Source organism: Canis lupus, chromosome 9 (genome assembly GCF_048164855.1).
Source record: "Canis lupus baileyi chromosome 9, mCanLup2.hap1, whole genome shotgun sequence".
In the NCBI taxonomy this organism is placed as follows: Eukaryota; Metazoa; Chordata; class Mammalia; order Carnivora; family Canidae; genus Canis; species Canis lupus.
In genome coordinates, this window is record NC_132846.1 from 40,016,230 (window position 1) to 40,029,419 (window position 13,190).

Genomic DNA, 13,190 nt, shown 5'->3' on the forward strand with positions numbered 1-13,190 from the left:
GTTTTCTTTTAACTGAGGAAATGCTGGAAGTTCACAGGTTTTTGCAAGCTCCTATCTGAAAACTTGGGATTCCATGGCTTTTCACTACTGGATTATCTTTGGGTTTATCTTAGGGTGCCACACCTACTGTCAAGGCTGCTGCTCTGGGCTTTTCCAACGAGCAAGGAGCTTTTGAGACCACGGTGGAGAAAGCTAGGTCCAAGCCTGCGGAAATCCTCCATGTCTGCAAGACCAAGGTGGCCGAGCTGGAGCTGTGGCTGCGCCAGGCCAACGTGGCATTCGAGCCGGAAACATTAAACGCAGACATGCAGCAGTTGGTAGAACAGCAGCTGGTAGGGTGCCAGGTAAGGCCGACGGGTTGGAGTTCATGGTTAGCCTTTTCACCAATCACCTTCCAAGACTGGGTGAATTTCTCTTAAAGCAACAGTATGTTTCCTTCTGTTACTCTTACCCTTGTATTTATCTTGGCCTCTAGTTTTTGTTCTCAGGGTAATTCTTGGAGGAGATTTATGTAAGCAGAGTATTTGGAGAGACTGATGAGTAAGAGCCCAGAATCTAGAGTCCTGATCTAGCTCTGTCATGTTAACTGTGAACTTGAGGGCGTTAGCTTTCCACCTCATTTTCCTCCTGTGGTCGGTTATCTCAGTTATCTCATAGGACTTTGTCAGGGTTAAATGAGATAAGGTACAAGAACCAGTGTCTGGTGTATCAAGTATATAAAAAGTGCTGTGATTGTATTCATGATAAATTCTTTGAATTTTTATTAATCGAAATGAAACTGAATATCCTGATTTTCCTAGCACAAAAGGGCTTTGTTGCCATTTTTTAAATAAAAGATTTTATTTATTTATTTATTCATGAGAGACACAGAGAGAGGGGCAGTTTCCCCATGAGGAGCCTGATGTGGGACTCGATCCCGGGACTCTGGGATCATGACCTGAGCCAAAGGCAGTTGCTCAACCACTGAGCCACCCAGGCATCCCGCTTTGCTGCCATTTTACTGTGAATGGTCCTACCCTTGCTTGAGGGGTGAGGGGTACTGGGGGGCCAGGAATATATACTTCTTTGCCTTTAGTCACTTTGAGTGACATTTGCTAGCTCAGCCCAAAGGTTGGGGATCTCTGTATCCCTCCAGGGAGAAGCTAGAATGATGATATCATAGCAGTATAATTGAAGTGCCTTCCCCAAGGGTGCTTAGACCAACCTTGACCTGATGTCTCTGCCTGATTGGCTCATTTTTCTGCTATAGCGGACAGCAGGAATGACATCCCCTCAGAGGACACCATATCACTGGCCTGGCCACAGGGAACTCCTCCCACTATAGCTCATTATGGGGTTGGGGGTGGCCCATCCTTAGTCATCTGCTTTCTCCACTCAGGCCCACAGTCTTATAATATCCAGCACTTGCCTCATGGGGTACCCAGGTAGGTACCTGACCTTCCCTGGGCATCTTCCCACCTCTGACCCCAAAAGTTAGCTTTTGATGGGGCGGGTTCACTTAAATACTGGCACTACCACTTGACCCGGCTGATGAGGCACAGGGAGTCTGGAAAAGATGTAGCATACTATATCACAGAGTTGTACTAAATTGAACCGGAGGTGTTTGAGATGTTGAGTCTCAGCCACTTAAAGCCCTCCAGGATAGATTCGGCCAATTGATTGCCTTACTGATTGGGCAGACCTCATGCTGATTCCTTGATCACCACCAGAATCCGTGTTCTGCCAGTGCCAGGGAGGTCAAGGATTTGGGGGCTGGCAAGGGAAAGACATAACCACAAGGTGGCAGTAGCACACAGCAAGCTTTAGTTGGGCAACTTTTTGGCAGGATCTCAAGGCCTTGGGAAGTCCCTCTCTATGAGAGCCCTTCCAGAGGCTGTGGCAAGAAATGGAGGTGGGGCCACATCCTGGAAGGGGAGGAAGGCAAAGGAACTCCCAGGGGAGCAGGGAATCCAGAGGAGCTTGTGTGTCTAGATGATGTCAGAGAGCTCCAAAGGGCAACAGAGGCTAGGGTCTTTTAGAGCCTTGGAGTTGTATCTTAACCATAGGGACCAGATGTGGGGTCTCACTTTCAGTTTGGTACCAGTAGGATTTGAGCTAGTAGCCCTGGCCTGCCGTGAGAAAATAAGCAACATGGAGACCAGGGCCATCTTTGGCTCACTTATATCACACCATGGTACATCCAACTTCATATTGAAACGTATAAAAAGCCTGCCAGTAGTCTGTAAAAAAATATGGATGTTCCCCTGGGGAAAATATCCAAAGGACAGGAGCAAACAGATCAGTCAAGAAGAAAATTTATTTGGTAATTTATTATCGGAGAAGAAATGTTCAGCCTTCATTATTAAAAACATATGAATCGAAACAGCTGTTGTGTTGTTCCCATGTGACTCTGGCAAAAATTATATCTTCCTGGAAAACTCTTGATCCACTGTCCTGCCTGATTGCCTCAGTGTTTTGGGAGGTCAGCTGACAACATATAAAATATCTGTTGTATTTGACCTAATAACACCATTACTTTAACTGTATCCTATGAGAATAACCCAGAAAGGGAAGAATGTTTGTGGCAGAGTTAATTACAAAGGTGAAGAACTGAAACCAGCTTACAGGCTTACCAATAAGGAAGTTACATGAATCATGGAACATCAACTTGTAGCTAGTAAAGTGGGAATTGGGAAGCATGCATCTGTGGACACTTGAAAAATTAAACATAAAATAGCTAAATGGAAAAAAAGGAGCACAATGTTATAGTATACTCTGTAACCACTCTAAAATCTATGATTACATATTGTTTAAGCTTAGAAGAATCTATGGAGGTTACAAGTAGTTTGCTTAGATAGAGGAGTTATAAGAAGATATTTGAAAATCTGTTTTTGTTTTTTGAGATTTTTTTTTATCTTTAAGCAATCCCTACACTCACTATGGGGCTCAAACTCACAACCTCGAGATCAAGAGTCTCATGCTCTACCGACTAAGCCAGCCAGGCACCCCTGAAAATGTTATTTTAGGGATAGTTTTTCCTAAGGTTTCTCTCAAAGAGTGTAACTTGTTCTCAGTCACACAAGTTTTAGCACAAATGCTCCCAGTACTGGAATGGGAATCTGAATGCCGCTGCTGCGTTTTGTGCCCAGCCCAGCAGACGGGAGCATTTGGATTCCAGAGCGCAAAAGAGGGCAGCCTTGATCTGTTGGGGAGGAATATGATGACGGTGACTTACAGGGAAACTGACTTCATCTAGCTGATTTATTTTTAGATCCGTGTGTAAGTTGGCCAATTGTATCAATGACTAAGTGTTTTAGGTTCCAAATTATTTCTTCTGTCATTTTCTGATATTTTGGAAGTTTATTTGACCTGAAAAAGGGAAGGAAAAGATCAAGGGGAGGAACTTTCAAGGAGTTCTGTGAAGTTCTTTTCCTATTAAGACTCAACCCTTGGATTCCAGCAGGAAAAGGTTAGGAAGGTGGTCGGGGAAGGGGGTGGAATAATAGTCACCATAGACTGTGTGTCAAGCACTGGCCAAAGTGCATGGACTTTTAACTCTTAACTCCTTGGAGTAACCCTAGGAGGTAAGTTCTGTTATTGTCCCATTTTACAGATGACTGAAGACACATTTGTACAAAGTAAGGTGTTTGAGTTTACCTGGCTGCTAAGGAGATCTGAATTCAGATAGTCTACTTCCTGTGTCTGTGGGTTTTTTTGTTAGTTTGTTTTTTGCTTTAGGTTTGTTTGTTTATTTATTTATTTAAGTAATCTCTACACCCAACATGGGGCTCGAACTCACTACCCTAAGATCAAGAGTCACATGCTCTTCCAGCTGAGCCAACCAGATGCCCCAGTGTCTGGGTTCTTAACCACTATGCTATTCTGGATACATCCAGCTGTATTTTCTAAAGTAATTATAGAGTACTAAATATATAGAATTCCAAAATATAGAATTTTAGATTATTTGGAGAGTGGCATCTGCAAGGTGAGGTTGCTTTCATTGTACGCCTGTCCAGAAGCTCAGGAATTATGTGGGAATTGTTTTTTTTCCCCCAAAGTCTCTTCCAATCTGTGTTTCTGAGACTTGTTACACATACGTAGATAGAGTGAATCTAACTCATTTTAGAGTATAACATTTGTTCAAGACCAAAACCGTGAGTAATTAAATGATTTTGTTTCCTAGGCCATGCTAACAGACATCGAGCACAAGGTTGCCTCTCTGCTAGAGAGCTGCAAAGATCTAGGGCCAGGAGACAGTGGGGCCACTCAGCAGGAGGCTGAAGCTCTTTCCTTGAAACTAAAGACTGTGAAGTGCAATTTGGAAAAAGTCCAGATCATGCTTCAGGAGAAATACAGTGAAGACCAGGTAAAACATGGCCACGTATTGATGCGTATGGGTAGACGATACAGTAGAGCCACCAGGAAGGAATTCTGGCAGAGGTGGTAAAGCAGCTATAGAGGAATTACACTAAGTAAGAAAGAATGAAGCCTCTTAAAGCTGTGACGGATGGTTGTACTGACTCTTGTTACTGATTCCATTTTGCCTTACAGTTTTTCCTACCTAGGCTATTGTTGGTGACAGTGTAGGTTTGGCTTGGATTAGTTTGATTGGATTGATTGTTCTTGCTTGTAATGAGGTCTGAAAGATATGTTTATTCCAATTACCTGGAAAATGAAGTTCTTAGAGAAGTTTAAAATTTGACATCAGAAATATAAAACCTATTTCCAGGGTCCTTTTTGTTATACATTTACAAATATATATACTGATCAAAGTACCATACAGTTAAAGTGTTCTTGTGACTTTTAAAAATGTTCTGTGTTTATAAATACAAATACGCCTCTATGAGTAGGGTCTTACTGTATGAGATTTGCATCTATACTTGGGAGATGGTGGTTCCTCCACAGAGGACTTACGTTCACAGAAATAAGATTGGCAGCAGATACATAGGCTCTGCGGTTCCCCTATTCATTCTCATATGTTCTCTCTTTTTAAAATGTTTTGGGCATAAGGGAAATCTAAATTCATAAGCATAAAACTGTGTCTCTTTTTGATTTGTTTGGGTTTTTTTGTTTGTTTGTTTTGCTTTTTTGTTTTTTCACTTTGTTCTTAAAACAGAAAAGCAATGCATATGGCTTTTAGTAATTCATTGGATGAATTACACTGAGGAAATAAGATGACCACATCACTAAATGTAATGGTTTTTTCAGTTGTTTTGAAATAAGTATGTGAAATCATAGTATATAATTACAGAAAATAATACAATCACTTACTTTATATAAAACTTTTCCATTATGTAATCTCATTATTAGAATGGAACTAAAGTAGGTCATTTTTTTAAGAGTCTGCCATTACAAATTTTTTTGCAGCATTCTACTACTCTAAAGAAACCTTCAGAGCATCCAAATGATCTCCAAGCAGATAACCTTTCTGAATTCGAATCGATTGTAATTGAAAGGCCACAGTTCGGCAAACAAAAAGATTTCCAGCAGCAACAGGTAATTGCAGCCCTTAACAGACATAAGGATAACTATAAAGCTTTCTGGGGCACCTGGGTGGCTCAGTGGTTGAGTGTCTGCCTTTGGCTCAGGGTGTGATCCCAGAGTCCTGGAATCAAGCCCCTGCATCGGGCTCCCCAGGGGGAGCCTGCTTCTCCCTCTGTCTGTGTCTCTACCTCTCTCTCTGTGTCTCTCATGAATAAATGAATAAAATCTTAAAAAAAAAAAAAAAAAAAAAAGCTTTCTACATGCAATATTCTTTTGAACCAAGTACCGAACTGCCATTAGGGTATTTTTTTTTACGGGACTGGATGGACAGTGTGATGGACAGGTGCTCCCTGAGTGTTGAGCATTTGCTGTAGAAGCTGCTTTGCTTTCTTCTTCTGCAGGTGAGGACGATCTAACTGCTACTTTATTAACTTGCAACTTATTTCAAACTAAGCAGATACCTTCCGGTGAACTTACCTCTTTAACACCTCTTTCCCTATTGTTTCAAAATGTGTTGGCAAATTTCGGGGGATTTTCCATATGTGTGATATATATTGTATATATATTTGGTCATTGTGTGAATGTTTTAAGTAGATTTTTGAGAAATAAAAGTTAGTAGGAACAAGCAAGCAGGAAAGGGAAATAGTAAATAATAATTTAGAAAGTGGTTCAAAATTAACAGAAGCAACCATTGGCTACTAGTTGAAAACTTTGACTGGACCATTTGAATCTCACTCAATTATAGGTTCTGGAGTTAAAACCAATGGAACAGAAAGATTTCATCAAATTCATAGACTTTAATGCCAAGAAAATGTGGCCACCATATTGCCAACCTGATGAAAATGTAACTCAGAAATCAACTGAAAGGTAAAAACATTTTTAGAGTTGGACATTCAGCAGTTATTGGTTGGGAGAATTTAGAGCATTTCTTTTTAAATCACTCATAAAACATTGTCTGAATGTGATACAATTTTTGTATGTGGATTATTCTGTGCACTTTTTCTTTTCCCTTAACAGCATGAGGGCATCCAGCCTTGAAAACGATGCTCCAGGCTCAGTCTTGTCAACCCAGGACGAAAGTGGGGATAAGTGGCAATATTTACATCATGAACTCTCATCAAAAATCGGGCTACCACCACCCAAGCAGGTGCAGCCTCAGGTCAGTGTGTGCCTGCACACAATGTAAATAATACATAAACATGTTTATCTTTGAAAATGCCACAAACATTCATTAAAGACATATATATGTTCTGTATTATGTAGTAGTTTATTTTCAGGAAGCGAAGATGCCAAGTGGGTTTTTCATTTGACGCTTTTTTGCCCTCCTGGAAATCTGCAGTAAGTGCCATGCCTTTGTGCTTCTGTGGCACCGTGGGCTTCCCTAATCACAGCTCTTAAAATACTGGGAGCCTGTTTACTTGTCTGTATTCCCCATTAGGCAATATGGGAAGAAAGACCATGTCTGCCTGGTTCACATTTGAGTGCCTGGCACAGTACCTGAAACACTATCAAGTCTCAGTTTTGATATGTTGAATGAATAAATTCGGAATGAATAATAAATGTTTACAAAAACAGTTTAAAAGTGATACAATGCAATATTAGTGTTCATTCATTCATTCATCAAAAGATTATTAGGAATCTGTGGTGTGCCAGCCCCTGTTCCAATGGTACCTGTATTCCACCAACACACTCTATTATTGCCATTACAGGTTTTACTCATACTGTCCCAGCTACTGCAGGATTTCTCTCTCAACAAGGAGCCCATGAGCAGAATAGCACTATTGCTCAGAACAGTCAAGCTTTTGCCTTCAGCTTTGTACTCAACCTGCCTGGGCAAGGGTTACCACCTTTTTCCCAGTTCTCCAGTCTGGTGGAAACTTTTCAGCTTTACTCTGCCAAGGACCTTATTTGACCTATTAATGTTGAATTAAACTCATTGATAGGGCTTTCGTCTTGGTTTCTCCTTGTCATACACACCGTAGCATGTATATTGTTCTCTTTCCAACAGTAGAACACCATCAGGAGTTCTTTTCTCCAAGCAGAGTCAGATACCACCTCACCTGGTTGCTTTATATTTACTAGTTTTACAATTTGAAAAAGGGATTAACTCTGAATCTTTCTCTCATCTGAAGTCACAGTGAATTTTTACTACTTATTTAGTTTTCCAGTAACAAATCAAGATGCAAGATGCAAATCTGTCCCTGGAGGTGACTGTGTCTATTCTAAGATTTGGTTATATACCAGGGACGTACCAATAAATGAGAAGCAAAATAGCTAGCCTCATAACATAAATGGTATTGCTACTAAATTGAAGGATTAGTGATTTTACTCTATTTTTCAAGTTATGGCTTATTTTCCCTCATTTTGATATTAAAGGGACCTGCAGGTGTCTAAATAAAGCTTTTCATGACCCTTCAAAGCTGTTTACAATATTTAAAATTTAACTATGTTTATGACAAGTGACACGATAGCAAAAACACCAAGAAGGTAACACATTAACACATGAAGGCATTTTTGCTATTTTACATTAACATTACCAGGATCTCAAATTATAATAAGGCTTCCCTTTTTTCATATAGGTTGCCACAAATATGAGTGTTCTACCCAATGTGAGCATGTATAACTTTAGATACCCAACAACTGAAGAACTGAAAACATATACCACACAACTTGAAGACCTGCGTCAAGATGCAAATAATCTGCAGACTCAGGTAGCAATAACACGTTACAAATTTTCCTCATTGCAGTATCAAAAAAGAAGGAAATGTGACATTGTGAATTAGTCATAATTGTCTTTACTGAATAAATAGTAGAATACATAATGGAATAGGTCTTAGAATTGCAAATAGAATTTATCTCATTTGCCAACTCTGGTGAATTTTGTAGTGGCTGCCTAGAGCACAATGTGCAAAGGCTTCTGAACCCACATCTAGGGTTGGCAGGGACAAAGATCATTATTTTTTTGTTTTGTTTTGTTTTTTAAAGATTTATTTATTAGAGAGAGTAGGGGTAGGGGAAGGGGAGCAAAGGTAAAGGGACAAGTAGACTCCATGCTGAGCATGGAGCCCAACATAGACCTCGATCCCAGGAGATCATGACCTGAGCTGAAATCAAGTGTATGCTTCACAACTGTGCCACCCAGGATCGTTGTTGATTAGTATTATCTGCAGTGGTCCCCTGTGATTGGAAGGGTGAGGAAGGAGGGGAGTATTGACAAGATTTCTAACCTTAAGTAGATTTAATGCCAAGATGGTATGGTGGGTAATGTTAGGAGTCTACCAGAGCAGACAATAGGAATCAGAGCCCAAATTCGGCTAATTACAGCTTTGGCATGCTTCTAAATTACTTATAGCTGGTCAAGAATTTGAGGTAAAGAAAAAGATGTGGTTTCAACAGCTTATGCTAAAACATAAGAAATCTGTGGCATCCAAACTAACCAGGGCACATTTGTACGAACCTAGGTGCTCCCCCCTCCACTTGGAGTTCTACATTTAAGGGGGCCTTCTTTCTCACAATCAGCTCATAACTGACACTTCTAACTATCCCTTGCTCCATAGCCCATCCCTATCTTTTTTTATTGAGCTATAACTGATATATAACATGGTATTAGTTTCAAGCGTATACCATAATGAATGGATATTTGCATGTACTGTGAAATGATTGCCATAATAAGTCCAAACTCCATCACCACATAGAGTTATAAAAATTTTTTTCTTGTGATGAGAACTTTTAAGATCTACTCTCTTAACAACTTTCTGATATACAGTACAGTATTATTATCTATAATCACCATGCTGTGCCTACTATTCCTATCTTTAAGATACTAAACCTCTTTCTGATCAACCCCTTCAAATGTCTTGACTTCTTTTCCTTCTCCAGGCTTTACTTGATTTCATTAACCCACTTTCTCCTACATTAAACTGTGGGAGGCAGGGAGTAGTGTGAAGGGGACAATATGCTTTACTTGGGACCACACTTCCACCTGGATGGCTCCATAAGGAAGTCCTTCATCTAGTGGTTTACCTTTTAATTCCATTTCAATATAGTCAACTCACTGCCTAACATTGAGTTTCTTAAACTTCTTTTTCTCAGAGTTAACATCTTAATTGTATCTATTTATTCTTCTACTTGGTTCATAAAGTGTTCTAAACAACCAGTTATAAAGAAGTGAACCATAAATTGTAAACTATAACAGAAACCAGGGAAAATTGAGGCTTGGGAAGACAAGGAATCCTAATTTTTTTTTCTTTTTTCTTTTTTTCTCTTGACTCAGGAAAACATGACAGAAGACACATACATAAATTTGAATACAAAATTATTTGAGCTATTCCTGACCCTCAGTCAGTGCCTTGGCAGTGTGGAGGAGATGCTGCAGACACCTGGGCTCTCCAGAGAGGATGTCTGTGCTCAGCAGGCACACTATGAGGTGGGGAGTTTCCAGCAAGTCCATGTGGTGGCCATTTCTCAGCAGCCCACCATTTAAGCCCGAGCTGAAGCCTCTGAAGGCCAGAGTCCCTTCATTGTATCTTTCTTTCTCTCCTCTTTGCAGACACTGGCTCTTGAGTTAAAAAAACTTTACTTAGCTATGGGTGACAAGAAGGATGATCTTGTGAAAGCCATGACTTGGCCTGAGAGGAACACCAGCCTGTTTCTTGAGTGTTTTAATAACCTCCAAGTCTACCTGGAGCATACCCAGATCGCAGCTGCCTCTCGAAGCAAGTCCCTGAAAGCTGGCCTCGACTATAACCGCAGTTATCAGGTACGGGGGCTCAGTGCTTGGCCTTCTTGAGCTTTGATTTAGGTTAATTTCCACTAATTCCATTGTTCTTGGTGGCATTTGTGAATAAGGATTGCTGAGGAAAGGCTTGAGACATTCTTTCTGTGAGGGTTTTTTTTTTTTTTAACTAATTTATTTATTTTTTGTGTGTGAGGGTTTTTTAGGTTAATCCTGCTGCACATGGTTGGAGACCCTTTGAAAGCGAGGTCCTTCCCAAAGTTGCTGTGTGAATTAATTAGGTTGAGCTAACACACTGTTTCTTTCCTGTGTTATATTTAGCCATTGGTGAAGGGTTATAGGGGAGGATTTCTAGGTAATAGGGAGCCATTAAAGGTTTTGAGCAAAAGAGGAACTGTGTTTCAGGTAGATTTATCCGGCTCTTGTCTACTGCAGATTGGAGGAGAGACTTGAAGCAGACAGACAATTTTATAGTTTCCTAACAAGAGAAAAATACAACACCACTTATGAAGGAATCTTGCCCATAAAAGCAAACCTCAATCTGATAAAACCTCTAGAGTCAAAGCAAAATAGACTCAACGGAAGAAGAGCATGTTAGGCAGCGCTGCAGGGGGACAGTCAGCCAAACGCAGATGGTGGGAAGCTGTGTAGAATAAAAGATGTTGTTTTTCCACCATCCCACCCCAAATCCCAGAAACAAAAAAAGAGAGATGCTTGGGGAACCTGCCAATTACAAGAGACTTAACCCGCTATTAGTCCATTGCAACCTATTGGACCTCATTTAGATTCCAATTCAAACAAACCAAAAAGAAAAATTATATGCAATTAGAGAAATGTGAACCCATTCTGCCAGTTAATAGTACTAAGGAATTATTGTTGATCTGTAGTATTTTTAAAGGGAAGAATCTTTATCTTTTAAAGATACATACTGAAACTTACACTGATAATATATCTGTGATCTGTTTCAAAATAATCTGAGGGGAAGTAGACTAAGTATAGTCAAGAAAGCTCAGGGGAGTACAGAGCAGAGATGTCTGGCCACAGGTCAATAATTGTTAAAGCCAGGTGATGGTGACATAGAGATGCCTCTATTTTGGTATGTGTTTGAAATTTCTGCTGGCACAAATATTAAAGGACAAGTAAATTTTAAGAAAAGATATTGAAGACCTAAATGACGTTCTCACTGTTTCCTGGATTTATCTTCTTATACAGAATGAAATAAAGCGATTATACGATCAACTTATTAAGAACAAAACATCTTTACAACAGTCTTTGAATGAAATTAGTGGCCAGAGTATTGATGAACAGCTTCAGGTAATCAAATCAAAATGATTAAACTGATCTAACCTTGGACTAAAAAGTTTTGTGCAGAAGCTGTGCTTCTGAACCACTTCCCTTTGTGAGCAGTGGCAAGGCTCTATAAATAAATAAAGGTGAAAACTATTTATGTTGACCTTTAAAAATAATTCGTAAGTAGTTCTTTCTTTATGAAGAGTAAATTAAACCAACACAAGACCACTGTTACCTATCAATGGGGCAAAAATGTAAGTCTGTGCAGCATCAGTGATGGTGCTGGGAAAGGAAACCCTCCTTCTCTCAGAAGGGCTGGTGATTTGTCCAGAGTCTTTGGATCATTTGATTATATATAAATCAGAATTCCACGTGTAAATGCTCTTCCACCCACAGCAGTTTCGCTTCATTCATTTATTCAAGTATTCATTGAAGACCTACTATATTCAGACACTGCTCTAGGGGTTGGACTTAATGCTTATCCTAAGGAAGACAAGTGCAAAGAGATAAATATGTATATAAACATTCAAGAATGGACCTAGTAGCACTGCTTGAATTAAAACCCTTAAGTAGCCCAAAGACCATTTAAAGCAGACTGTTACAAAAACAGTAGGTGGCCTTAGGATGGCATACCATGTGTCTGATTAAAAGGAGTCAGGTGTTTGTACTGATTAGAAGAGCAGCCAACAAACTGCTAGGTGAGGATGCAGACTACAGGGCAGATTGATTTGTGCAGTGAGTGTAAGGATGTGCAGGTGTACCTCTACTGGGACATGCTTCATACAGGTTGGGACCAGACTGTCAATGCGGCTCTTTGGCAGAAGGTGGAAGTGAGAGAGGAGAAGTGGGACTTTCACTTTTCCCTACATGTTTTTCTGTACTGTTTAATTCTTTTAAAATGAATCTACGCACCTCTCTGATTTATTAAAGGATTTTACTGTTTTGCATCATCTCTTACTTTAGAAAGCCGATGCATATACAGTGGAGCTGCAGAACTCTGAGAGCCGAGTGGCAAAACTAAGAGACGAAGGGGAGAGGCTTCATTTACCATATGCTTTATTGCAAGAGGTTTACAAGTTAGAGGTATGTTTGAGCAGAAAACATTCTATCAGAGAATTACTCTGATTATAAGGAGTAAGACTTTCTTCTTCCATGAAGAGAGTTTAGATTCATTCTCTATTTGGATTATTTTCATGATTAGATAAAAATGCTTTTTCTTTTCAGGATGTACTTGACAGTATGTGGGGAATCCTGAGAGCCAGGTCCACAGAACTCAGCAGCCCTTGCATCACTGAAAGGCAGGAAAATGCTCTGTTGAGAGGCATGGTGGAACTAGTGGATATTGGAAAGGAAAAGCTTGCTCATGACCACTTACAACAGGCCAAAAGTAAAGCTGCCTTACAGGCTCAAATACAAAATCACAAGGTAAGACACATGGGTCAGTTTACGTTTTCATAGACTTTAAGTCTTTCTGACTTAAACTGAGAATATCCATTTTCTTCCTTGGTGAAATATACATTGTTCATTCATTCATTCATTGTTTTAACAAACATCAATTAGAGGGTTCACAATATACCAGGAACCCTGCTAACCTCTAAGAATATGATTATGAGTGAAACAGACAGTTTCTTAACATTCATGGAGCTTTCAGTTGAAAAAGACACATTTATGAAGGAGTCCTTCAAACATTTAAAATTAAAAT

The 13,190-nt window shown here is 39.8% G+C and overlaps 1 protein-coding gene across 6 annotated transcripts in view; it reads left to right on the plus strand.

Annotated features, from left to right (window-relative positions):
* The window catches only part of SYNE2 (spectrin repeat containing nuclear envelope protein 2), a 320,078-nt gene that overhangs the window by 228,153 nt on the left and 78,735 nt on the right, over window positions 1–13,190 (plus strand). For all 6 annotated transcript variants that reach the window (XM_072838881.1, XM_072838882.1, XM_072838883.1 and 3 more), the window contains 11 exons: window positions 114–344; window positions 4,163–4,345; window positions 5,347–5,475; window positions 6,209–6,330; window positions 6,481–6,622; window positions 8,043–8,174; window positions 9,737–9,889; window positions 10,013–10,222; window positions 11,411–11,512; window positions 12,452–12,571; window positions 12,713–12,913. In XM_072838881.1, the coding sequence (XP_072694982.1) occupies window positions 114–344; window positions 4,163–4,345; window positions 5,347–5,475; window positions 6,209–6,330; window positions 6,481–6,622; window positions 8,043–8,174; window positions 9,737–9,889; window positions 10,013–10,222; window positions 11,411–11,512; window positions 12,452–12,571; window positions 12,713–12,913 (1,725 nt within the window). The remainder of the gene's footprint in view (window positions 1–113; window positions 345–4,162; window positions 4,346–5,346; window positions 5,476–6,208; window positions 6,331–6,480; window positions 6,623–8,042; window positions 8,175–9,736; window positions 9,890–10,012; window positions 10,223–11,410; window positions 11,513–12,451; window positions 12,572–12,712; window positions 12,914–13,190) is intronic.